Source organism: Ptychodera flava, chromosome 11, assembly GCF_041260155.1.
Source record: "Ptychodera flava strain L36383 chromosome 11, AS_Pfla_20210202, whole genome shotgun sequence".
NCBI classification, from domain to species: Eukaryota; Metazoa; Hemichordata; class Enteropneusta; family Ptychoderidae; genus Ptychodera; species Ptychodera flava.
Window position 1 is genome coordinate 18,965,879 of NC_091938.1, and position 27,538 is coordinate 18,993,416.

Below are 27,538 nucleotides of genomic sequence, written 5' to 3' on the forward strand. Positions count from 1 at the left end.
GATAAAATTCACTCATCTATACAAAATTTAATTAAAAGGCATGTTCAAAAGGTGGCCAAGACCAAACATATCTTTTTTCATGAATATATTAAGAGCAGGGAACTATATCAAAATCTATTTGGAGAGATGATTTCAGAGCGAAAGATCCATGTAGAATGCCATGAAACCTTGACGAGTGATAACCCTAGGTCTGAGAACTATCCTTGCATTAATTTGATAAACTGGCTAACGTCTGTTACGCATACAAGTTTGGAGATAAGGCTTAGGATTTCACATGTTGTGCTCTTAGAAGTATTTTATCAATGGCTATTGAAGATAGTTCGAAAGGTAGACTGTTCAATATATTTTGCTGACATCTTAATTCTTAGGATATATTGAGCACTCTTTACGTTTGCATGCTTCCATCGAAAAGAAAACTATGTCTTGCGCTGAGAATCGGGCATTTCTATTGGTATAAAGTATTAGGGCTTGTGACCACATTCCTTACGTTGGGAGAGCAAGAGATCTTATGCAGCGCGTCAAACAATATCCCATACCCGGTTTCAATATATACAGCAAATTGATTTAGTTTTTCATACTATTCCAACTTATAGCGCATCTCATGGACCATAATGGCAGATGTGAGCGAAATTTTATGAATTATTAAAAGCTTTAACGAAACTCGAGTACAGGCTTGTCATATATACCTATCACACAGAATTACGCCTTTGTTGAAAGACATTTTACAGTGCGTCTTAAAAGCGTCTGAAACATCTTAACTGAAAACCATATATTGTTATCATTTTGTTGTGCTCACTAAGACGCTGGACAGTCCACCACTAATAATGGCTAAGTGGACGGTTGATTTATTGACATGACATGATATGATATTGATCGCATCAACGTTTTTTACCATCATAATTTCAAATGCTGTGCCGATGAGTTGGAGGACTTGATATTATACCTTGATGCATTTTTACATGTGTATTTGCCGTTGTTTCACAGTAATGGGGTAAAGCTTGCCATCATTCATCGGTCGCAGAGAGAGAGAGAGAGAGAGAGAGAGATAGAGAGAGAGAGAGAGAGAGAGAGAGAGAGGAGAGAGAGAGAGAGAGAGGAGAGAGAGAAAGAGAGAGGAGAGAGAGAGAAATAGTAGCACAAAAAAAGGAATCTTCGTGAATACTATAATCAAACACGATCGCGGCAACACAACACAAACGTACATTTGGATCGCAATATCACACCTCTAGCTTCCCTACCTATAAGGAACAAGGGCCATACATTAAAGCAATTATTATTATTATTATTATTATTATTATTATTATTAAAATTGTTTAAAATGCACTACACATACGTCCCAGCGCATTGTACATAGCTGGATAAAATAATTTAAAAGTACAACCAGACTAGAAAATTAAAACAGAAAATTACACATAAAAGTGAGTAGAAAAGGTAGGTTTTCAAAAAAAAACAATGTGTTTATGCACTACAAAAGCAGATGAATGAAGAGAAAACATCATGATGTGTATTGATCTTTTTTCGTGACAGTACACATTTATTGAAAGCGTAATAGCAATACATGTATTGAATGAATATTTGCTCAAAGTCATTGAGTTTTGGTGATCTGATTATTGTGACCTTAAAATCAGTCCCCCTGATCAACTCTTAAAACCTTGGGTGGACAAAAAGAGACCATTTACTGGCTAAGTGTAAATGTGTAAAATATTTCAAATCAGTCCATCAACATCTTTTTTGAATCTTAAACTAATTTCAGATCTAGCTTTTGTATTGTAGCTGTTTGGAAAAGTCTTCGATGACCCCCTTTGAGATACACGGTTTAATGCATACTAAATCTAATATTCCACATTTAATGACAGGAAGACTTATTGATGAGAGAACAGAGCTTGTTTCTTTCCGGGTACAAATGATTTTCTCGAGTGATGAAAACATGTTGTCATATCATCAAAAGAAGATGTTCGTTCAATAATGATCATTCTGGTTCCTTTTTCTCCTCGATCACGATTACTTCTTCTGTCTCCTTGTGATGCACCTGGTGAGATATTTGGTTTGACACTGTTGCAGGGCTATCGAGAACACTTAAAAGTAGAAGAGTATGCAAAGGTGCAAACACAGACATTAAGTATAATAGTTACACAAGTATAACTTTGTATGGGAGTTTGCTAAGCTAGCCATATGCAACCTCTTTAACCATCTTCCTTCGTCCCCTCCTCCTCCTTCAAGAATCAATGTCAACGTACACAAATATCTACTCAGATACATACATCGCTGTAGGGTGATAGATAGGTATATAGATAAATAAAACGAAACATGCATAGATACATATACACAGACACAAACACACACACACATACATACATACATACATACATACATACATACATACATACATACATACATACATACATACTCATAAATGTGTGTATCTGTACGCATACTCAATCATAAATAGCCGTTGTATTGTCTTTTTTTGCATTGTACAGTTACCTTGTTGTTAGTCTTCATCCCTCTGCAAAGACGGCTGCGATTGAAAACGATCAGAATGATGGCAAGGACAACCACAAATGTCACGGTCAACGTAACTGCCAGAATAAGTACCCAATTTGCATCTTGTAGTTACCATGTGAGAAATAAGAAATAACATCAAATCAAACACCTTTCCGGACTAACAAGTTAAAACGAAGTCAACAGTTGCAGTTTATCTCGAGTTTCTCTGTCTGAATGTACAACATGACATTCTAGAGCTTTCAACGCGATTCCACGCTTGGAAGACCATAGTTGTTTGTTTTATTGTGGTTTGATTTTCATTTCATTTTACATATTTTAATTCATAAATCAAAAGTAGGATGACCAACTCTTCAAATATTGAAAACAGGGCGAGTCCCTTACCAATGTTATATATATTTAAACAATATGTATCAATGATTAGAGTGTTGTTGTGACTACAGCGCTAACAATGAAAACCAACAAAAAATGAAACAAATTAACAATACCTGTAGTCCATTCATACTGGTCGTTGGTGGGATCACAGTATCTACTGTTGTCATATGGATGGTATTCTCCGTCAGAAAAACAACGGCCTTCAATTTCACAGGCATCAGTCTGTTGGTATGAAATAAGGATGATCCCAATGAATTGAAAGTACCAAGATTTTTTCTCGTTCATTATGTTTGCTACACTGATTATTTATCGAGTATGAGCAACGTTGTCGTTACCTGAACCATGTTGATGAGACCAAAAGATCCAGGACCTTTTCAAACTAAAGGTTAGTATCATCAGACTTAACATTACACTGCACACGTTTGCATTTGCACAGAAAGATATGATATGTAAGACACACCTTTAAAATACAACCATCGGTGACGTCACAATGCCGACACTTTGAGTCATATGTTGTCAGTAGCAACCCTTCACTCATGGTAACGCCATTGTCATTGCTGACGTACATTTCGATGGTGCTAACTGTTTTGCCCTCAGTGACGCCTGGGTCTCCTGGGGTCACCATGGGATTTGGCAGTGAGCAAGTGACTTCACGGAACGTGTAGAAATGAGAGTCAATTTTAAATGGTTCACCGCTCGGATGTGATGTAGACTTTGGTTCCTGAGAATAGAAAGAAGTCGAATTTTTTATTGATATCATTAAATGAAAAGTGGTCTCCATAAAAGAGTGTACATATGCCCTACTAAAACACGTATATTGTGCGAACGGGATTGCTTTCGAAATCATACTGAATACAAAACTAATAAACTAAGAAGGACAAATCTAGGTTACATCTTCTCTATGGCACATATTATTAAAGTACAATATAGATAAATAAATTAATATGCACCAACGTTGTTGTTTGCTTAATCCAAATACTGAACGTAATAATCTTATTCGATTTGAAGAAATAACCAGAATATCTACGATATGTATGTAATTCACGTGTCTGACGTTGTAAAGGCACGCTAAAGATTCCGAATTCAGGAAGTTATCTCCAATAACGCTAATTTGTTGACAAGAGTCCTCTCTGACGTCACACAGAGCATGTTCTTCGACTTCGTTAATATACCAGAGGGTTGGAGGCGAAGTGGCATCGACCGAACAGTCCGCTCCGTCGTAACCTAGTTTTTTTATAACATTAAAGAGTGAAATCGGTTTGTCTGCTGCAGCATTTGATAAAATATGCATTTCTAACAGAATGTGTTAAAAGTTTGCTCAAACTTTCCTCAATGAAGCTGTAAGTCACTTCTAATCAATGAAAGCAAAAATCGGGAGAAGTTTATCAACCGTTTGCCATTTGACAGACCGCAACCACATAATACAGAGCAGAAAAGCACGAAGTAACCGTCATACGGTTCTGAATTCGAAGTTAAGACACAAATATCACTTTACAGTATTTGCTACGTATTGATTTAGAGATAATAAATTATTTACAAGGTAAACGTTCAGCTCTATATTATGGACGAATTGTAACAGTAATGTTTTCGAGTATATGAATGGATGATTAGACAATGATATTTGGTATGTCTTGGGTACAGCAAATAGGAGAGAGCGACATAAAGCTTCAAGGGAAATAAGTTTACGTGTTGGAGAGTTTGAAAATTTCGAATCAAAACAAAGCTAGTAATGTAAACAGTCGGGAAGGTTACACGCATATGTTATTGGTAGGTTGTAATTATTATTATTTGCAGCAACTAAAATAGTCTAAAACTTTAGCTATTATCTGGCTGATTGGAAGAAATAAAATGAGAACAATGGATTTCAGCCAACTGATGGCTGAAAGCGTCCAGAGCGCTGCGTATTTGGGTTGGGAAAGAAGATGAACTGACCAATGTTCGTGCAAAATGCCGTGGGAACAACGTGCCTCTACGAGGGCGTCGCCAACTAGCTCATTTAAAACTTACCATCACAACAGTGGCACGTCCCATTGATACACTGACCATGAACACTGCATTGTGAAGGGCAAAACACTTCGAAAATAAAGGACGGTGGGCCAACAACAGTTCCGTTTTCATCTGTAAAGTAGGAAATAGTCAAGGTGTGCCGAAGGGAGGGGGCTGTCGGAACTGCGCTAAAAGTTCGCAAGTGACCCATACGACCAATGAAACACTGTATCCATGGTGAGCTGGCAATTGGTGAAAGTAAAAGACAAGTTTGTCGTAATGTTCATCTTACAATTTAAATGTTGCAGCTATGTTGACGTGATGCTGACTAATACTGCGCATGAAGTACATTGTTTGTAAACAAGAAAGTCGTACAGGCGCAGTTCGAACGACTTAGTCGTTTTAAGAGTTCAAACATTTTCGTTGAGATCACAGTGACTCAAAAAATCGAAGTTTCAAAGGAAAACCTTGTTTGCATGCTCTTGTTGTCAAATAAACACTGATGCAAAAAGCTTCCTTTTATTGTTGTGTTGTCACTGTAATGTTCCTAGCTATAGATATATGGCACAAAGGGGGACCTCACCTTTTGTGTACAAGGATATATTTTTCATTGTCAACACCACACATTCATTTTCCATCAATGACACAGCTTCCGCTAGAAATGCCAAATCGTCTGTAACCTGTATGTGTATTGTATAAGCAAAAGTAAGAGTACTGTAAAGTAAGAGTAATTGATTGCTGTGTCCTTGTAAGGCATGTCAGAAAACATTTCTAAACAACTATAATTTTGATTGGAAAGCTCTACATTACTTGTACAGTTATCTCATTAGATACAAAAACAGGCTAGATATAACATGCAACAAACCAAATAAACTTACAGTGAACGGCACTTCCTAGTAATGGTTATTTGAAAATATACAAATATTATGGGTCTATGAAGTCATCACGTCCATGCCAAACGTACGCAGATGTACTTCTATTATAATGGTATGTAGTTTTTTGTTCAATCAATCAATCAATCAATCGATGAATCAAATAATTTATAAAGCGACGGTGTCCTATGTATGAGTGGTGTGACATATAATTGTATTAAAACAACCCTACCCCGATGTCTTCCACGCAGCCTTCAACGCCAACAAACAGATCGACGCCTGGAACGTCTGCGCATGCTTCGGCAGCGGTAGAGTTGAGAACTGCTGACTCACACATTTGGCGTGCCTGTTGCTCTGTGATACCGCTACGAGTAGGCCACGTCAGTGTGGTTGGTAGAAAGGGTACATCTTCCGTGACTCTGTTCGTGGAAACTACGTGCAGATCTCGTTTAAACCTTATGTAGAGGTAAAAAATAATTATTACGTTATTAGAAGCATTAACACAATACAAAAGAAGACATATTTATCAACTAGACTGGAGAATACTGGGCTTACATAAAATTTCTGAGGAATAGTTTGTACAAAAACAATCGGAAATGTTCTAAAGAAAAGCTACAGTTTTTTTTGCAAAGGGGATTAGGCCCGATGTTCTTCGTGAGGGACAAATGATGTTCTTCAGCCATGGTATGTTATTTATATCACAAACTGATAGGGTATGTCTTTAACAGACATAACTTCAAAAGTATCATTACCCTGAGTAAAGTGACATACTTGTACGCGATTTCTCGTACGAAGTCCAGTCCATTCTGAGTTTATGGCAGTAATGACAACAAAACGCCAACAACTACATCATGTTCGATTCTTTCTCATTCGAAATGAAGAAAACACCGAATTATTAAATAATCACGTAGCTTTCTTCTGTCAAAATTCTTTCACTTTTTGTCACTCAATTTTTTGGCGAAATATTTCAAAGGTAAATAATGGTTTGCATGTGCATTTGCTGTCGGTAGGTGAACAACTAGACCGCCTTTCTAAGTCATTGCGCCAAATTTTAAATGTAATGTCTTGGCTAACAAATTAAACATTAGTTTTAGCCTTTTTAACTTGTACAATATACGGTTTTGTCTTCCTCGAATGAAGTTTAGAAGAGTAGCATTTCTAAATATACGCAGAAATAGCTAAGCGTCGGGCTTACAGCTGCTTACCTGCTTCCTGCCGTTTCAACGTCAATTTCATCCGTGATGTCTGTCCAGCTGTCCGTTAAATACGAATAGTCAGTAAAGTCTTTTAAACTGTCATGGCACTCATTTTCTTCGCCAAGGCAGGAACAGTAGGTCATATTTTCCTCGGGCTGTCTTGGGTCTTCTACAACCACATCTGGTAACTTATCAAGTAAACTTTCACCTGCAGGAATTCTGAAGTTACGTTTAACAGAACTTATTAAATAGATTTATGTGACCTACCAAAAATAAATAAAGTCCGAGGCATATAGAAATGTACAATTATATTTCCGTCGCATCAAAAGGATTGGCAGTACAGTCTTTGCATGCACACATGCAATTACCGATGCCAATACTATTTCTGTACAGGAATGCATTTTGGCACAAACCATGGCCTTGATGATATGTAATGACGCAAGCTACTTCAGTTTTAAACGTAAATAACATGCAACATTCAATATTCAAGTTCGGGCAGGCCCAAGACGTGAAAACTAACCGAAATTCCCAACAACATGGTAGCGATCAATCTAAACTCATATCAATTTATGCTAATGAATATTGAATTGCAATAAGCGATCAAGTCTATTTCATTATTTTACCTTAGCCAGCTGAGACCCACCTCCAGCTTTCACTGAACGCATCCGGACGACGTCCTGTGTGAGACAAGGTGCTGCCATCTCGTTTTCTGTAATCGTTCGAGCTGTCATGGTCAAAGGTTCCGCACAAACCGTCAGAGTGCTGAAAGTCATCACCGGGTACATCCAGGTATATATTCAAGTGGGTACTATACGTTACGACTCTTATGGCAGCTTGAGAAGGCATCTCAATCTGTATAGGTAAAGGGTCCAATTGGGAAATGAGCAGAAAACGTCGATCTCAACAAAGTAGGAAATCACTAGAGTTTCAATTTATTTAGTATTTTGAACGTTTTTAAAGATTTAAAGCATTTGTTAATTTCTTCAATTTGCATATTTAAAGACGTGAGCTGACTAGAGGCGTGCCTGATTTTAGAAGTAAATAAAACTCTGACAATTTTCAAGAATGAGGTACAATCAGGCACATAACTGGTCTTGATGATAATCACTAGCATTTAGTAATTTTAGTAATATTTTATTAGGTCCAAAGAACAACAAGACAATGGCAATAGCAATATATTCCTTTTGAGGTGATACGAAGTGTCCGAAATGGGTAAGAGTACCCTGCTAGTATGCTACATCCGTCAATATTGTCCCAAATTGAAAAATGTTGTTTAATCTAGCAAAACAGCCAAATTACTGTTTCGAGCTAAAACGTTGAATGCTGTCACTCATCATTTGAGCAAAAAGGCGTTCCATATTTTGATACTACATCTAAGTATGTGCCGGGTTTTCGCATCAGTGAGTAAGCCTCCCAATTAAACATTAGCTTTGTTTCAATGTTCGATTAGACAAACCCTATAGCAATACACACCGATCGCAATCGTCAGAACCGTTTGGCACCAGCGCTTATCTCAAACAAAAAGATCTGTTGTGATACAGCTGCTATTGATAACCGGTAGATTCTCGCATTCATGCTCGGAAGCCGATGGAACAAAAGCTGATAGAGAACCAAAAGCATGGCAATTCCTTGAAATAAGTAAATGAAATATGGAATGTAAAATAGAGTATAACTCACCCTAAACTCCTTACCCGTCGTGTCTTTTCTGATAATAACGCCGCTTGCAAATCTGTGTTCGCTAAGGTTTCTTATTTTTGGCGCGGCTTTTCCAAATGTGCCGTGACATATGTCCACACTTATGACGTCATTATTTTCACGTATAGCGACAGCACAGTGACACGTGACAGACCAGCACTTCCATGTTCTGACATGAACCTGGGCACAATTTTGGTACACTTAAGATTATATTTTAAATAACTTCGAAAATAAACAAATATATAAGGCGCAATCATAAAATCGTCAGATGTTATGAGCAAAGCAATGAAATCAATAAGATAAGAAAAACAAAACAAGAAAACGAGACACATAAAAACGGCGTCAATTCCAAAGGGAATAATTAAAGGTTTCATTACAACGAAAATAACTTTTAAGGGGTATAGTTTCAAGAAAATTTCATTTTCTAACCTGTCGACTGAAATGTGATAGGTGGCTTTGTCTTTACTTTCAATTTTCACAAACATGTATGTATGTATGTATGTATGTATGTATGTATGTATGTATGTATGTATGTATGTATGTATGTATGTATGTATGTATGTATGTATGTATGTATGTATGTATGTGTGTATCTATGTGCCTGTGTGTACCCATAATTGTCTTGACGATTAAGTGATAAAGCTCCCCACAATAACCGCCTAGGTATTCCTGTATTTCTATATTACCTCAAAGTGCCGTGATAAACTCTGATGAAGTACGAAATCACCGGCTCCATACCAGTCATAGCCACTGTAAGTATAATAGAAGCATATGAAATACAGACAGTAAACGTTTTCATATTTGCACTTCCAATGGAACGTTCGTTTATACAGAATCATACAGATTGGGATTTACCTTGCATCGAAAGTTGTGTAGTGAGGGTCTCCTGTCCCACAGCAGTTTCCACAATCAATGTCTTCTATGTTGACCTGCATTAATACGCAAGAATTGAGAGACACAAGGAACTTGTCTGAATCACATTGTTATGCAAAATGCTGTTTTAAATCATGTTGTGATAAAACGTCATCACTCTGAAGAAGTGCTTCGAAGCATGAATTTTAAGAGATGCTATCTGATTTTAGGCCAATGAGAGAGTCAACCACACAATGGAAATCTTGTCGCTTTTAATGCTAGAAATGACAATATATGTCTAAAAAAACCTAGAAATTCATTTAAATATATGCTGAAAAGGTTAATTGATATACGAATCCTTCCTTTGCAGTTGGATGACTACACAAAAGTCAGATTGTTGTGTTTCATCATAATTATAACATTTTGAAGATGATACCAAGTAAACAAGAATAATCACACGGAAAATTGATATCCCGTCTGACTTTTCGGATTCATGGCATAGGAATACATGGTAACCTTTGATTTTATAAAGCGCACATTACGTTATTAAAATTTGATTCCACAAGAAGTTTTGAGCTTATTATGACTGAAGTATTATTTCCTTTCTGCGTACATTTCTGAAATAGTCATTTATGAATGACGCTAAAGTGTACGGAAACATCTATTAAGCTAACCAAGCTACATTGATATACAGTGGTATAGTTCTCAAAGTGTCATGTGTGGTTGAAACAAAGATACCGTTCTGTCTTTAGGTGTTGCCTTGGACACAACTGCGTAATTTGCATGTTAATACAAGTTAGGTAATAATGACTTGAACAATACTAAATTTGCAAGAACAATGTCCAAACCCAATGTCTTCACTTCTCGATGGCCATTATACTCACCCCGAAATATTCACTATAACCTTGAGTGATTGACAATGAACAATCCTCCGATGGTGTGACATCTACGATGTTCGTATAGAAGACTTCTGATTGGCAATCCTTTATTGCATAGATGTTAACTATATCTGGAGATTCAGCATTATCATATCCTTTGTCGACTTGACACTTGTCAAACACTATGTCAGGCCTTGATAAACCGTAGTAATCTACATACAGCAAGAATGGCAAAAATTAGTTAATAATGTGTTACCTTGGGTTCAATAGGATAGGAAAGTTTAGTGTTGGTGGTTCAGGACTGATAGAGACAATAGGAACAGACCAAACGTGAAGGGTAAAAACACTTTCACAAAATGTATTAAACGTATCGTATGAACGTCGTAAGTTAGGCGCTCAAGGGCTCGGGAATAGAATGATTGGATAACATTCAGTATTGGTCGGTGGTGACTCAAAAATGCATATTACGTCCAGGTGTTACAAATGTCAAGAACAAGAACATAACAAGAACAGAAAAAAGAACAACAAGAAATAGAACAACAATAACAACAACATCATCAACAACCACCACAATAATAATAATAATAGTTGTTGTTGTTGTTATTGATGATGATGATGATGATGATGATGTTGTTGATGATGATGAACGAAGTTAGTGCTTCGTGGAGAAATATTTTTTTCTCTTGAAAAAGGAAATGTATGGAAATGCAGAAAAAGATATGACACATCCTTGTTCTTGTAAATGGTATACAGAACTTCTTACTTTGTCTTGCTCTGAGCAGAAAGGAGCATCGCATCGGTATGGTCGTTACAATAGACACGTTAGAAGGCAGTCCGTCTTCCGAGACAGTTACCTCGCTCGGCAAGATCTTGAGTGTACAAGAGACAAAAAGGCAAATGGATTTTACCATTGAAAAGTTCGCGAGTTGAACTTGTTAGATTAGAAATGAATGCACCTAGAAAAAATAATTTGCTTGAACGCAGTAAGATATACTGATTGACAGTTTTCGCGTGACACTCTGCCGAAGATAAAACCGTACAAACACAGGTATTTGCATCCATTAAATACTGTAATGACATGATTGTGCACCACGAAGAAATCTGTGAATTAGTTAAGAGCTTCAAGACAGGTGCATCATCGGGTGTTGACGGTATATCACCTGAGCATTTAAAGTATGCTCCATATAGAGTCAATGTTCTTTTGTCCCTTTGTTTTTCGGTCATTTTGATTCATGGAACTGTTCCTAGACAATTGATGACCACTGTTTTAGTTCCTATTCCAAAAATCCAGGTGGCAACATTTGTGACAAATCTAACTATCGTCCTGTTGCTGTTGCAACAACAATATCCAAACTGTTCGAAAGGGTTTGGTTAAATCGCTGTATGGAATGTTTAACAACCACTGATCACCAATTTGGGTTTAAACCAGACCATGGTACTGATATGTCAATTTTTGTTTTGAAAGAAATTTTGAATTACTGCAAACGTTGCAATACTCCGGTTTTCATCACCTTTATGGATGCATCCAAAGCATTTAACTATGTTCGTCATGATATTCTGTATGTTAAACTATTGCATAGGGGTGTTAAGCCTTATCTCATTAAGATTTTGTCATACATGTATAGGTATCAAGACTTTGTTGTGAGATGGAATGGGTTACTGTCTGAACCTTTTCATTCAAAGAATGGGGTAAAACAGGGCGGCATTACGTCACCTTTCTTTTTCACCGTCTATTTGGATGATATCAGTAAGAATCTCTCCACACTTCCCTATGGATGCTTATTGGTGACTATAAGGTGAATCATTTGATTTATGCTGACGATTTAGTTACTATAAGTACTGGAGCCTATGGCCAACAGATGCTTGTTGATATATGTGGTCATTATGGTGACAATCATTCAATATTTTTCAATGAGCAAAAGACAGTTTGTATGCTAATTCAACCAAGTATTCGTAAGCTTAGACAAGTTCCAATTTATCTTAATGGTAAAATGCTTAATTATGTTAGTGTTTATAAATACCTTGGTCACTTAATCACTTGTGACCTTAGGGATAATGAGGACATTCAGGCTCAGACTCAATTTTATATTCGTGGCAATGCTATAATTCGTGATTTTAAATTCGCGTCTCTCTCTGTTAAATGTCACTTATTTTCTGTCTTTGTGATATTCCTTATTGTTCTTACTTGTGGAGTACGTTTTCTTTATGTACGTTTAATGCAGTTAGACGAGCTTACTCCCATGTTTTTCGTAAGTTATCTGGTTTTAATGCAGTTAGACGAGCTTACTCCCATGTTTTTCGTAAGTTATCTGGTTTTAAACATTCTTTTATTCAGAGTAACAGTGCAATGTTTGTCAGTCTTTCGATTTTAACTTTTGATGAAATCCTTCGGAAAAAAATCATTTAGTTTTCTGAGCAGACTCCACCTCTCAAGTAACCCGCTTGTGGTGAGTGTTTTATCTTTATCAGTGTTATCACACAGTGGACTGTGGAGGATTTGGAGTGAGCGTATATTTTAAAATGTATTGTCGTTTTGCTATGGATTTTTTATAATCTAATAATAATAATAATAATAATAATAATAATAATAAATAATAATAATAATTGTTTGATGCGACGAAAAGAAAAACTTATTTGTGAAGATATAATTCGTTATGCTTCGAATATGCCCTTGCACTCATCATACTGTCGTCCGTCGTAGCAACTCATTTAAAACTAACTTTTCACTAATTTTGGGTAGTATAAGTCACAGCAAAAATTATATGTTAAACATTTACGACACAAATCTTTACATTGATGGAAATAGCACGTTTCTGCACTGAGACGGATTATGCATTTCTTATTCTTTCCGACCAAATGTGGAGTTAAATTTTGTTGTTGTCATCTGCTCCTTATTGTGGAGTCGTTTACCATCGAACCTAACGCACAAGAAACTTAATCCCGTAGTTCTGTGATAATTGAAAAAGTGGCGATCTAACACGATTTTTCCTGGAATGTATCAAATAGCGTCAAAAAGACGCTTTTCATAATTGTGCAAGAGACAGGTCTTTACTCAGGGTTTTTAATTCTCAGGATTTCATGGGTTGCAATTAAAATATCGCATTTTTTATGGTTTCACAGTCTGAAGTTTTCCGTTTCTGTTTTTGTCACAGCAGAATCCTTATTACGACTTTGACGTACGCAAAACAAATCGGGTCTCTACCCCTACCCCTTTAAACTGAGGAATTACGTTTCTTATGCATAAGCTCTTATGATAGACGGCCCCAATATCACGGTCATTACTTTGTTGAGTGACTTTGTTAATATCTTTAAATGACATGTTAGAAACTTGCACTTATAGTTATGTCATGATTATATTGTAGTGTTATTGAAACTCAATAGTAGCCAAATCTCCGCTCTGAAGAACACATAACTGTGTGTGCGTCTAGAAAAATACAGTAACTACAAGCATCAAAATTTGCTGCACCTACCTGAACTCCAACGAAGACAGCATTGCTTTGCTTTGGATACCCAAATATTTCATGTTGTGTGTACGAGACGGACACTTCACAAGTAACCTGCATGGAGGATCGTAAGTTTAGATTACTTTTCCTAACTATAGTCTTCGACGTATTTTTGAAATTTCAGGCCAAACGTGCCACACTGCAAATTGTGCTAATCGAAAAACTAAATCTTTATGACATGGGATCAAAGTGTCACGACACTAATTAATTCCGCCACAGCTAGAAACGGGTTACATCCTTGAAGAAGTTTTTCGAACTTTGAGAGTAGTTATGCAATCAAATATAAAAAAAAACTTGTCTATCTTATTGTACAAGGCGATTATTAACAATTCTTGCTGACAAACCACTTTAACTAGATTAACCTTATGTGTTTATTTTGTTGTTTTGATTTTTTTCAGGAGCATTAAACATACCCGCTTGTTGCATATAAGTGCCTGTGGTCTACTTACAGTTGATCCAAGCTTGTATTCATCTTCGTGCAATTCATTGGTACGATATTTGTAACTAAGGTATTTATACTTGATAAGTTTGTCGTCAAGGTACCACTCTACCAAACTCGTCGTGTTGGACCACAAAGGCACGAAGCTACACTCAAAGAAGGCAATGTTTTGATAAATCTTGTGCGTCAATAACGGTGGATGCTCTAATTCGGGAAACAAATCTGTAGGAAAAAAGAATCGTGAAGGCCTTTACTTTGAACAACTTTACCAGTCTCAAAGAGAAGAATTCGACTAAGTGTAAATACTGACTCAAATTCATGCCTTTTACCTGAGCATCCCGGTTGAAAATCCCCCGTCGGAGAACGTTCACCAGGTGGACACGGTTCAAGATCACCTGAAATCACACATTGAATTAAAGAATTTACTATGTTGCAGTAAGAAGGATCTGTCGACAGAGTACAGGGGACGAGTGAAAAGGTTATATGCACGCCACATCTGACTTTTCCATGACTGATTATTCTTCCACATTTTTATTAAGGTAAGGTTTGATAATTATTGTGGTCAACCTCTTTTCTTCTATGTCCTCATTTGTCATCTTCAAGTGGTCATCAAATGAAAAAGAGATTTACCTGCACAGTATGCCATTGGACAAGATGACAACGGTTTTAGTTCATACACGAAGTAGTCGGTACATCGTTTCACTCGAATGAATATTGTTTCATCGCAGCATGTTGCACCTCCTGTTTAACGGGAATCGCATGATAATTAAGAAAAGCAGACTTTGCATTAAACTTGTTGTGAACGCATACATGTAGAAATCTCTCAACTGAAGACACGGAACGACAAGAGGATATGTTCTATGCAGGACCTTGTCCACATCACTTCGCAACGTAATCTACAATATGATACAATGCATATGAAAACTCTAAATCCACGGACAACGCTCTACTAATCTATGTGCCTCTCTAGCATTATGCATAACATTATAATTTAGGTGCATGATAATGTAAAATAATCACCAAAGATGTTTGCTTGTCGGGGAGAAGATCTTTACATTATTTGCAATTATTGATATCAGAAATGTGTGCTTACCCTTGTTAACACATGCCTCTACAGTTTTAATACCTACACCATCAGGAATGTCTCCGTTAATCCATACAGGATACTGAGTTCCACACATTCCTACGTTGATACAAGATGTCGGGATTTCACCCCCAGCGTCACTTGTGAAGCGATACCACGCCACAGAAATGTCCCTGTCACATATCAAGTCCGATATGTTGGAGAAGTGGCTTGAGCTAAATGCTGAACTTCTGTATCGATTGTCAATCTCTTCGTAGTTGTCTTCGTGACAAGGGTCTGCGTGAAGCATTGAGTGATGAAAGGATAAGTGATTCTATCAACAAACTACCAGACTTTTACTTTAGGTGTCAATACAGCGGCACAGCAACCAAAACGTAGACGAATGATGCTATAATTGACCTTATGAGAAACTTTATAGAACAAATTAATGTGTATTACAGGTTGCCTACACTGTTTGGTCTCGTAATATGTTATGCTACCAAGTCATTTGAAGACATTCAATTTCTATCATTTGAAGATATTTACTTATAGGTCAGTATTATAGAAACAGCTATTACACACCACTGGCAGCGGTTTGCCATATCTTGACAGTGACGTTGGCGATTTGAGAAGTCTGGACATTTATCTCTCCTCCCCATCCATCGATAACATTTATTATACCACCGTACGATGTATCCGGTGACCACATCCGTACCTCACTGTCACTGTAACCATAGATCAGACCTCCATAGTTGTTGGTGCCAGGCAGTGCTTGTTGCACACCCATTCCGTAAAAAGAGAACTCGTTGTTAGGCCCGTCAATTGCTGTAACCTGAATGAACGGTTTGCGACCAGTTAAAGTCAAGAAATTCAAGAATGTTTTATACGGAGATTGTTAACAGAAAAGAGACACATTTCTATTCGCCGTTATCCAATAACTTGTATTCGAGATCGGTTCGGGCACACTGCAGGGTACGTTGGTCTTTCGATGTCAAATTCAGACCTATCATCTACCTAATGCAACGAGGAACTAAATGAACCTGATGAAAGGTACTTCAGTTCATCGAAAAACCAGACTCCCTTCCATAACGTCGTGATAATAAATCTGTCAGTATTCAAAATTTTACCATAATGAACAGTAATTTGATAGATATTTGAGCAATATTGAAATGTGTGTACCTGTACATACACCAGCTCTGGTGTTATTTCACTTGGTATTGCGATTTCTTTATATTTGTCCAAACCGTTTCCGTTTCCCATCTGAAGGCCGCCGTTCGTCTCAAAGTCCGGTGTAGGGAAACTGTTCCCCCAGACAGACACCTTAACTATGGCGTCATCAAACACGGTGTTGAAGAGACCATTACCCCAACCATCCGTAACACATCCAGCGCCACCTGCAAGGTTCATGTACATAAGATATGGAAATAATTGTCAGTTAGCGAAATCAGTTCTTCAGACACCTACATTTCATCACGGAATATAAGTTTGGAATAACGGTTCGCGATATCGGCAAGGGCAACCATTCACTGCCGTACAAGAAAGTTCCTTCTCCTTGTGATCACAATCGTGTAATTAGTAGTGAATGCTACTTCATATTCTTTACCCTTTTCATTCTATTACTCGCTCTCACATGAATACAAAAAAACTTGAACGTAAGAGTTCCAACTATTTGTCTGACCAATCTACAAAGTAAAACTTTACAAACAAGGCCTGTTAAAACTAGCTGAACCCGATCAGACTTTTATCGAAATGTTTCCATTTTCTTCTTCCGATGGAAGTATATCTCAATAAATGCAAAACCATACTAACTAAAATAAGTACTGGGGTCATTGTTGTTGTTTCTATCAGGAGCCCATTACCGGACGAAGTTGCCGTTAAATGAGAAAACTATTCCATGATGACTTCTCCACGCCGTGTCGTCATCTGACTGGGCAGCACCTAGAAAAGATGCAGACGTAAACTTATAGTGCAATTACTCTTACCTCAACGATTACCTGTGTGAGACAAACACACTGTATACACGATATAAACCATTATATTACCATGCCCTGTCAGTCGCATTTTAATTGGTCGAGCTGAACCAAGCAACTGGCCACAAATGTATTGGTTTGTTTAAATGCTCGTGAATATGAATAATATTGTAAACATCGTAGCTTTTACAGCTAAAACGTAAATTTTGATTTGTACAAAGATCATAATAGATCAAATATTAAAATGAAGCATTTGTGGGCCAAGTTTAGTCACTTTTTTCCAAAAAATCTCCGGATTTGCAAAATTTTTTACAGCCTGCATGACAGTGCGTCGCGCTAACTGACAAGGTCTGGGCTCGATGTCTTTCGCGTGGGAAATTTTCGTAAATTTTGACGGTTTTCTTGGGTTCGTTGATAATATAATGGAAATAACAGACTCCGTTATTTCTATATTAGTTTGAGTATGTCAACATATTTCAGAGTCACTGACCCATATATTGATTACAGCAAATGGGGCAAGTCTGCCTGGCAGATAGCTGATCAGTTAATTGCAATTTTTCTTCATGTTTTTATAGTAACAGCTTAAGGGTGATAGATTTTGCTCTAAGCTAAAGCTGTACAATGCTACACATTTCGATCAAGTGCATCAACTTATCAGCTTATCAGCCATCTGGATAGACAATCTTACCTCATGCTTGTTTACTGTAATAAGTTAATGAGGCAGTGACTTTGAAATGCGTTATGATACCTACATTCTCTATATTGCACATACAGCAAGCACATCTACCACGGTAACTTGTGGAGGTAATAGGAAACCCACTGTATTATACGTACTATACTATGAACAGTAGTATAGAGTTTGTATTGTGTAAACTCCATTTTTGACCAGAGCTTTACAACGACAGAATAACGTGTCTTTTGAAGCCTGCGAATGCAGTGAAAAGTCGAAAAAACGCACCCTCTCTATAATTTTGGTATGAACAATGAACTGCTCCATATTTCATGTTTGTAACAAGCCGTTAAGTAAAAATATAAAACATAAACATAGATGAATAAGAATCTTCGTGAAAGGTGTGTCTGACTAATTGTGTTTCAAGTCTGAAATGACTATAATACCGAACCACAATTACGTAAGATCTTACTTTTGTAATGGAACAATTACGAGTAGTATTTACATAACGACGTTTGAGTAAGACCTTTCAACAATAACTGTTATCATAAAGCAATACTCCATTAAACGTTGTATAGCAACAGCGATTTCATTAACGTACGTGATCGATTTCAAAAAGACATTTAAAAACATGACTGATATGAGTATATGTGCATTTATTTGCACTAAAGATTTCGACGTAATTCGATATGAGGATGATATAAAAAGAAGGCTGCCTAGCACTTTGTGCTTTGATAAATTATATATGGAATAACCTTGCATGAAACTCACCGTAAGCATCATACATGTATCCCAGAAAGTCATCTGTAGGGTTAATGTCCTTGTATTGAACTCTAACAAAAGACGGTCTTTCAGCAAGACTGTGGCGTATTTCCTTGAACGAATGCACACCGTTGTTCGCACTGAATTGAAACCATTCAGATGAATAGTCTGGTTCCGGAAAACTGTCATTTAACCAGGCGTCTACTTTGACTTCAGCACTGTGACTAACTTGGTAATGGGGTGTACCCCATAAAGAACCACCTGCATGTATATTAAACACACTTAAGAAGACCGAACATGTCATATTGATCTCAAATCGAACTACTATTACATACATTTGAGTTCTAAAATTCACATCGAGCAGAATGGTTAAAATTTACACCTCGGTCTTGAAACAGTGTGGGCCATATTTCTGATGACATAATAGAAGAGTTGGTTTGAAATTCAAAGGGCTTTTAATTTCCTGCGGATTCTTCACCGCAGTCATTTAGTATAGTTTACAACGTCTTATATTCTTATTGCAACTTCTTTGATTGCATTACGATACTCGTAAATAAAGGTTAAATAAATAACTTGGGAAGATTCAAGTAAAGATGAAAATTACATGATGCATATATACAATAATGAACACGATTGGAACTAATTGAATCTTCATATTTATCAAAAGCGTTGGGTGCCATAGAGCTGAATGTTGCAAATATTGCAAATTACTCATCAAAAAAAAGTGCACTGCTTAAAGGGAAAAGCAGATGAGCTTACATTTGCAGATTAAACCGACATTAGTTCACTATGCAATTATCCAAAATTAGTTCCAATCGTGTTAATATAACATAGAATTTACATCCGCGTTTAACGTTATGTGACAAAGCGCCATTCTAACCTAGTGGTACTGTTCCGTACAGTGTAGCGGCCCACTTTTCATATAGCAATGGACGCTTTCAATTTCCGATCTACATTGTTACAAGTGACAGGCAAACAACGCACACCGTTCAATGACTATCGTCGTCTCCACCAGCGGCACATACTGACCATTCACTTTGATCTTTTACGGTGTGTCACACAATGTTCTACCTATCGTATCAGTGTTGCGGACATACACAAACATCGATGCTGTAATGTCATACCAAAGGCCGATAAAACATAAATAAGCGCGAGAGAAAATTAAGATTTCTGAATAAGTCGTTAAGACAGAAATTATCAGAGAGAGAGAGAGAGAGAGAGAGAGAGAGAGAGAGAGAGAGAGAGAGTTTTATTGCCTTTTACTTTACCTGTATTAATGACACAGCCTCGGTTGTGGTTGTTGCTCATAGTCGGCACCCACAATCTAACCGTTTGTTCATTGTAAGTGTAAACTATACCGCCGTAGTCTACGCTATGATCATCGTCAATTTGGGCTGAGCCCACTCCATGAAACAAGAAACCAGCATTTGGTCCGTCAACAGCGCGAGCAAGAACCTTGAATGAAATGTTAAATGCAGCAATCTGAGAGTATAAAATTTTATCGTCGCAATTGAATGTTTAAGAGATCATGCAACAGAAATAACAGACGATGCAAAACAAGTATTAGCATGAACATACTCCCGGTTGGAGAAAGCTTTATTCACTTTTGCACTATGATACACTGAGAGATTGAGTTTCTTTGTTTAATTTCAAATATGTAATCAATGAACGCGACTTCACAAAGAAATAAGGATAACTTTTGGTATTCCTAACTCATTATATAGCAAAAGACATACGTAGCACATTTTGTCTTCTTCTGTAACTATGGAGAATCTTATCCTTCAGAAACTTGTCATTCAAAAAGATTAAGTGTTTTTGATATTCTTGAATTCAATGTCTTAAGGTAGTATGCGCCTCGAAAGTGAAAGACCTAAACTTTGGTAAAACCTTCCTCAATGAAACTGTCAACTTTTTTTCTCACCAAGCTAAGAATAAAAATGACTAAACAACAAATAACCTTAACTTTATCGATATCTGAAATAGGAAAAACTGCAATCCCTGTATTAACCCCATCAGAAAAATAAATTTTCCGATATTCAAGAAACTCAAACGCTGAAATTTTAAAAATGAGTCCATGATAGTGGCAACTCAGAAGAGACTTGTAAAAGTTTGAAAGTCCGGATATCTATCCCCAAGGCGCATTCTACCTTGCACTGTTAATTTCTACAAAAATGATGTTTAACGTAAGAGGGCCATGTTATACGGCTTCCTTGCTGAGAATTTCTGGAGTCTTCTAGAAAATCTAACGATTTATTCTTGTGTTGTCGCCTTTGAGTAAATATTGATTTTCAATACAACCAATGTACACACATGAAAATGTTTAAAACAATGATGGTTGTAACAGTAACAGTAACCGCAAAGTCTGGTCTAAATGACGAAATATAATTAATTTGAAATGAGGCACCCTTGTTCCACTTGATCTTAAAATTGGCGTAATTTTACTAGCCACAGACACTGTAGCTTTGTTGGCCAAAAATAATATATGCACTTACTTGGACAAACACTGGCAACTCCTTCAGGTAGTGAGGTATTGACATGAACGAGTTGTCACCAGCTTGAGACTGGATTGGTAACCATCCACTAGTGAATGACGGCCGTGGTAGTGGCACATTTGCTAGTACATAAACAGTTTTGTGTGAGAGGAGTTAAGAGTAAGTATTGTCCATATAACCTGAATGTAACCCAAAAGAGATGAGTTTAAATTCTGAATCGATTTGCACATTTTTGTAGAAGAAACACGTAAATCACTATTTCTTTAAAGAATCTCTTGGTATCTGTAGCCGGTATCCTTGTGTCTGCATATTCTAGTTTTATTATCTATACTTTGGAAAACGATCATAAAAAAATTATATTTTGTAGGAGATTATAAATGCCACGTGCGACTTTTCACTAGTGAAAACTGGTACGTGTTCATTATTTCAGTACAAGAGATTGTTACGAGGGAAGTCCAAGCAATTGCCTGTTGTCACACTGGAGCATAATGCCTAATAAGAATTCTTGACTTTCAGAACTTTTATCATTCATATTCAAATGCATTAAATCATAAGTAGCTAGCATTGTTGGCATCCCCATGACACTGCTTGAAATCGTAACGGCGCGACAAATGTTTCAAACATATTAACCGTCTGTTACATACATTTTGAGTATCATATATAGGGTTAATTTTGATTGTATATAGAGTTTCAATCGATGTCGTGGCAGGTTTGCATCACATATTTGGTGGGTTTGACTACACAATTGTACATATTCGTTTGCTCAATTATGCTAACAGCGTAAACAATGATATGCATTTCGAAGGTTAGCATAAATTCAGGTTTCGGTGGTATTTTCATTAAAGTGGCACTCCCACTCGGTAACATTTTTAAAACATATTTTGCAATGCCAACGGTAGATATTTGACGTGGTGACTGCACGCGGATCACGCGATATCGATAAAAACATGTCCTCAAAAAAGTAAAAGTTTGAATTCCGGTGGCCCACCTAAATTAAACTTCCGAACATTGAACGTTCGGCACTTGGGCCATTGTCAACTAAGCTATGGAGTACGAGTTTACGCTGACGCTGCTGTACGCCACAGTACCACTCGCGTCGGTGATCGGTCATGCCCCATGGGAGAAAGCCGAGTCTTACTGACTCGGCGAAAAAACGAAAAACAAAGTTTGCTGATTCCACCAGAATTCGCATAGGTGACGTGACTAGCACAGTTACGTGCGGTTGATACATAGCGGCCGCCGCGTGGTATGCATAGACGCATACCACGCGGCGGCCGCTATGTATCGAACCACACGTAACTATGTGGCAGACAACAAAATGTAGTCATCAGAGGCGGCTAATATTTTACACGTAAAAATGATATCTATGTGGTATTGGTTAAAATATAATACAGCTGATTGAGAACTTATGAAAACGACAAAAACTAAGGAGAAGTTTTTAAAAAACTTACCCGAGGTAAAGGCATATTGCTGTATATAAAGTCTTCGCAGTGGGAGTAAATTAATTGCGTCGTTTGAACTTATGATGGACTCCCTATAATATTGTCAACCAGCATAACAACAAACCTCGGGGGATTTCGGGTCATAATCAGAAACGATCGTAACACTTCCGGATTTGAAAAATACGCTCGGGAAATGACTTGTTTTTATCGATATCTCGCGATCCGCGCACAGTTGCCACGGCAAATATCGACCGTTGGCATTAAAAAATGTGTTTTATAAATGTTACAAAGTGGGAGTGCCACTTTAATAGGAACAATACTTCTATTAGTCTGGACACCTGTCTCATTTCTATCGCTGGCTGCGCTGCTCGAGAAAATTGGGTCAGGTAACACCCTTTATTTCTTATACAAAGATGTTACATCCTGCCAGGCATTGTCCCTTCTCTTGAATGCTTGTGTTTGTAAAGACACCTACCATATAAAATCTGGTTATTTTCAAACGATTGAAATGCAAACTTGCCATAATGTCTCTCCGGACCCTGATATGACGTATTTATGGCTAAGCTACCTACTATATAAATGACAAAGACCATAAGTACCAGAACAATTATATCACATCCGAAAATTACCTTTGTCTCAAAACTCCCAACGTTTTAGAATAACCACGATGACCAACCAAGACACAATAATGGCCCTTTTCAACATATAATTCCTCATTTATTTTGTGATAGTTACCTGTCTAATACAATCAGTCTTCCCGGAAGCTTTGCCAGTGATTTGCATCATAATGTAAAGCCCCGTCAACGGTATCATAATTTGGGCCATGTTTATTAATTTCTAGGCAGGCTGCTCCTTTTCAGGCAATTCACCTCTCTCAATATAATTGAAAGGTTGAGTAAATACGAATCATTTCTCTGTTCTTTATGAAACTGTCCTACGACCTCTTCGACAAATTTATTATCTGCCATGTCGGTATGGTTTTCCTGGTCTTGGGCTCTAGCATAACCTGATGTAAAGCTTTCATTGCCTTATCTATGAGACTAGATATAGTAGGAGGTTGAATTAAGGTGAAGTACTACGAATTACGTCAAAATTAAGTTGTGGTGTCATTTTCTTGAAACTTTGCACAAATATTCTTGGAAGTTGTGCAAGTGCAAAAATGAAATAAAAAATGGGGGTCACCACGCTCGTTTCCATGGAAACGGACGTTAAAATGGCGTCGTTAGAAATGAATAAAAATGATATAATTCACTTAAACTAAAGAAAGCAATTATAAAATGCTTAGCAAACGAGTTAATTTTAATAAATACCAAGACTTAAGATCCATATCTATCGAATGTATAGTTTTCATGATGTTTGTGAAGAAATTTTAACATAAGTATCGATTACAAAATGACGATATCGAAATTATATCACAACATAATTTTCGAACTTTCTTCCTGTCGCTTTGAATGGTGTCATTTTGACCAAACTTGGCGAATAAAATCCTGACATAATACCATTTAGTTTACACTTTTAATAAATGGGTGTCACCACGCTACTTTTTACAATATCTCCAGGTGAATGGATAATATGCGCCATGTACATGGGAGAGAAATGTTGATTTTTCGCTCATATTGAATAAAAACCAGCTTCCTAGGGGGTCAAAATTTGACAAGGTTATAGGTCACATGTATTTCTAAGACACTGGGTAAAAAAAATTAGGTAAAAGCGCAATTTCAACAATGACAGGTGATGTTAAATACATGCGCTACAAAATAACCCATTTGCGGCAGGCTGGAGTTAAATCTGCGCAGAAACGTTCTAAAGCGTGTGCGCGTCCGAATTCGTCGCCCTTTACCTTAAGGTCTGTATTGACTGCTTTATCAACCAATGTTGGGCAGGGACTCGGCCGATAATTTATTCCTGGAACGTTTTCGGGGTCAGTAAGGTCGGAAGGAAAACCTCCACACTGGCGATATTGTCGCCTTGACAACCCGTCGGCGTTCATGTGTTTCTTTCTAGGTATGTAAACAGTCTCATAATCATACTGTTGTAATGATCATAATCATAATGTTGTTTACTGTTGCAATGTCATTACGACGAATTTGATCTTTCGGTATCTTTTGTTGAAACATGCAACATTAGATTGTAATGATCAGTTACAATAAAAATGTTGTTGCTCCTTACATACGGACTGCAATATTCAATAGCATGTATAACGGCAAGGGCCTTACACCCTCGACACTATCTTAAAAAAGCTTTCTGTTGAGCTAAAACAAATCCGAGAGCATATATTGAACATTTAGTAAATATGATTAACTCTTTGTTTATATCTGGGTACACCAAAATTGGTGCTTTGCATAGTATCTCTTTTAATTTCTGAAATGCTTCTTCGTATTTATCAGTCCACTCAAATTTTACATAATTTTTCAACATTGTAAGGGTCTAGCAATGATTGAAAATTCTTAATATATTTCCGATAATAATTGGCATTCCAAAAATGACTTCAATCACGTGACTGTGTGAGGGCGGGGATAATTCTTAACAGCTTCTGATCGACGGTAATTCCATTGACTGATGTCCTAAAAAATTCACGCTACGTGACGTTTCATAAAATGTCAATTGCTAGGTTTTAATTTCAATCCTGCTTCATGTTTTCTCGTAAAAACCGTGTCAATATGCTCTAGGTACTCCTCGAAGGTGTTACTAAAAATAATAATGTCGTCAATATAACACTAAACATACTGCACTGCCAATCGATTATACGTAAGACATATAGTGCATGGTACATACGTTAAAAATAACTGGGACTATTTCGCAACTGCTGAGGCAGTGTCCGATATTGGAATAAACCCTTGATGTGTGACAAAAGCTGTTTTTGGCCTACTTTCTTCATCCAATTCTAACTGAAAAAGCCAGATTGCAATTCTAAAGTCGAGAAATACTTGGGATTGTTATTACCAAGAATTTCTAAAGATTCACCTGTTCTTGGCAAGGAGAAGGAATCAGGTATAGTTATTCCGTTCATATGACGAAAATCAGTAACGAAATCGCCAAGACTTGACAGGCTTTTCGGCCAAAACCACTAGGCTAGCTAAAGGAGAAGTATATGGTTCGACGATAACAACTTGTCAATTTGTCGTTCTTTTTCCTGCCATTTATCACGAGTCACCCTCTAAGGGCTCTGCAAAACGGAACTGCACCCTTTTGCATTTCAATCTTAGGCTTAATCAAATCAAAATGGCCCAGTTTACCACTAGAATCGACAAAATCATATGCATTACGCAGTAAAACATTTTTTAGTTTGCTGCGCTGAATATCAGTTGTCTTATTCACCAAGTTTTAATTGACTTAGCAAACGATCTCTCTCCGATCGTGTTCTCTCCGATTGTGATTGATCATGACTGCTGGCAACGCTATTAATCATGAGTTCGACCAGGGGAATAATGTCACTGGATAAATGTAGTGGCGAAAATACTAGTACTTCAACAGTATTGTTTTTCTTGATCCTAATATCGATATCTAATCTATTCACAATTCGAATAGACAAACCACTTGCCACTAAAACACCAGACGTCAACAGACACGTTTATCACAAACCCTAACACGCCATCAGATTATTTATACGACACCTTAACAGGAATTATCATTTCACGCCCTTGGGGAATTATAACATCGACTGTGGTTCTCAATGGTGCATCAGATTTTAACTAAACACTATTTGCAGTAAAATTAATAACAGCTCTATAATGCTTTAAAAAATCAAGCCCAAAATTAAATAGCGTTACATTAACATACGGATGTATCTTCAGAAACTCAATAACATTCAATTTTCCTTTGCCCGCTGTTTGTACTCAACTATGATATATCTTGATGTAAAAATCGGATATTTCAGTAAGCCAAGAATCATATTAAGCAATCGAATATGAGCTACTCTAATATGAGCCCCTGTATCTATCAAAGAATTAACCTTTTTGTCCCAGACAGAAACAGGAATTAAATTTTCTTCAAGAGCATTCATTCTCCTTGAAATACAATCTTTATCGGAAAATGGTGGCTTCTCACCTCCGATAAATGACATCCCACAAACGGTCGAATTGTCTGACAATTTAGTACGGTGCGACCCTAAAGGTTTCTTGAACACTGACAAGCTATATGCCAGTGTTTACTATAACTGTTACATATTCTATTACTATCAATATAGTCTCTAGAATTTCAAAATTCATTTAGAAGCATTGTGAAAAATACCTTGACGGTGGTTAAACCGTATTTGTTTGCCTTCACCCTTCAAAACGTTGTAGGAGGGTTTATGTAGTAAACGTGGTGGTACGCAATATACCACCGCATACCACATATTATCTCTGCTGTGTATCATTTATTTCCCATTTCTCGTAGTTTAGTACAGATTTTAAACTACCGTTTCTTTCTATTTGAATGACGTTCAAATTGCGTTGAGTCGGATTATATCTAAGCAGAGTTGGTTTATGTCGAGCTTGTATTGGAGCAAAAACGAACATTGTTCATGAGGCTAAAACAAAAGTGAAGGACTCACCTGTTACAAAAGGGAACAAGGGGAATACGAGGAGATATACAGAATTTAGGTAGTGTCTGAGCTGAAAAGTCCCCATAATGGGTCATACGTCCTCTTCCTGCGTCAAGAGATAAAATGAGTGTTTTATCTGACACATCGGCAAAAATAGTGCCAATGCTATGTATTGCCTTAGTTCCGTGTTTACAAGTCGTGACAAACTACTGATAAGACTGGATCTAGAATAGAATCCTGACAACGCAACAATGACGGTCACTCTATTCAGTGACAACCATAAACAACCTATTGCTTTGAGAGATTTGATGAATGC

The 27,538-nt window shown here is 37.1% G+C and overlaps 2 protein-coding genes across 2 annotated transcripts; both read right to left on the minus strand.

The window, feature by feature from the left end:
- Positions 1–1,483: 1,483 nt before the first annotated feature.
- On the minus strand, positions 1,484–3,776 carry LOC139143714 (uncharacterized). Its single transcript, XM_070714249.1, has 4 exons — positions 3,338–3,776; positions 2,991–3,099; positions 2,485–2,606; positions 1,484–2,029 (listed from the first exon to the last, which is right to left on the minus strand). Exons 1-4 carry the CDS (start codon positions 3,722–3,724, stop codon positions 1,970–1,972), a joined length of 678 nt encoding a protein of 225 aa, XP_070570350.1. The 5' UTR covers positions 3,725–3,776; the 3' UTR covers positions 1,484–1,969.
- LOC139144390 (von Willebrand factor D and EGF domain-containing protein-like) lies at positions 3,738–27,327 on the minus strand. Its single transcript, XM_070715092.1, has 24 exons — positions 27,232–27,327; positions 21,256–21,377; positions 20,032–20,218; positions 18,773–19,024; positions 17,171–17,299; positions 16,541–16,755; positions 15,944–16,193; positions 15,392–15,658; positions 14,929–15,039; positions 14,628–14,693; positions 14,309–14,520; positions 13,827–13,913; positions 11,120–11,225; positions 10,363–10,568; positions 9,482–9,555; positions 9,313–9,376; positions 8,609–8,806; positions 7,575–7,783; positions 6,941–7,150; positions 5,968–6,190; positions 5,447–5,543; positions 4,885–4,995; positions 3,923–4,101; positions 3,738–3,776 (listed from the first exon to the last, which is right to left on the minus strand). The coding sequence occupies exons 6-24, from the start codon at positions 16,619–16,621 to the stop codon at positions 3,738–3,740; spliced, it is 2,790 nt and encodes a 929-aa protein (XP_070571193.1). The 5' UTR covers positions 16,622–16,755; positions 17,171–17,299; positions 18,773–19,024; positions 20,032–20,218; positions 21,256–21,377; positions 27,232–27,327.
- Between the last annotated feature and the right edge of the window lie 211 nt (positions 27,328–27,538).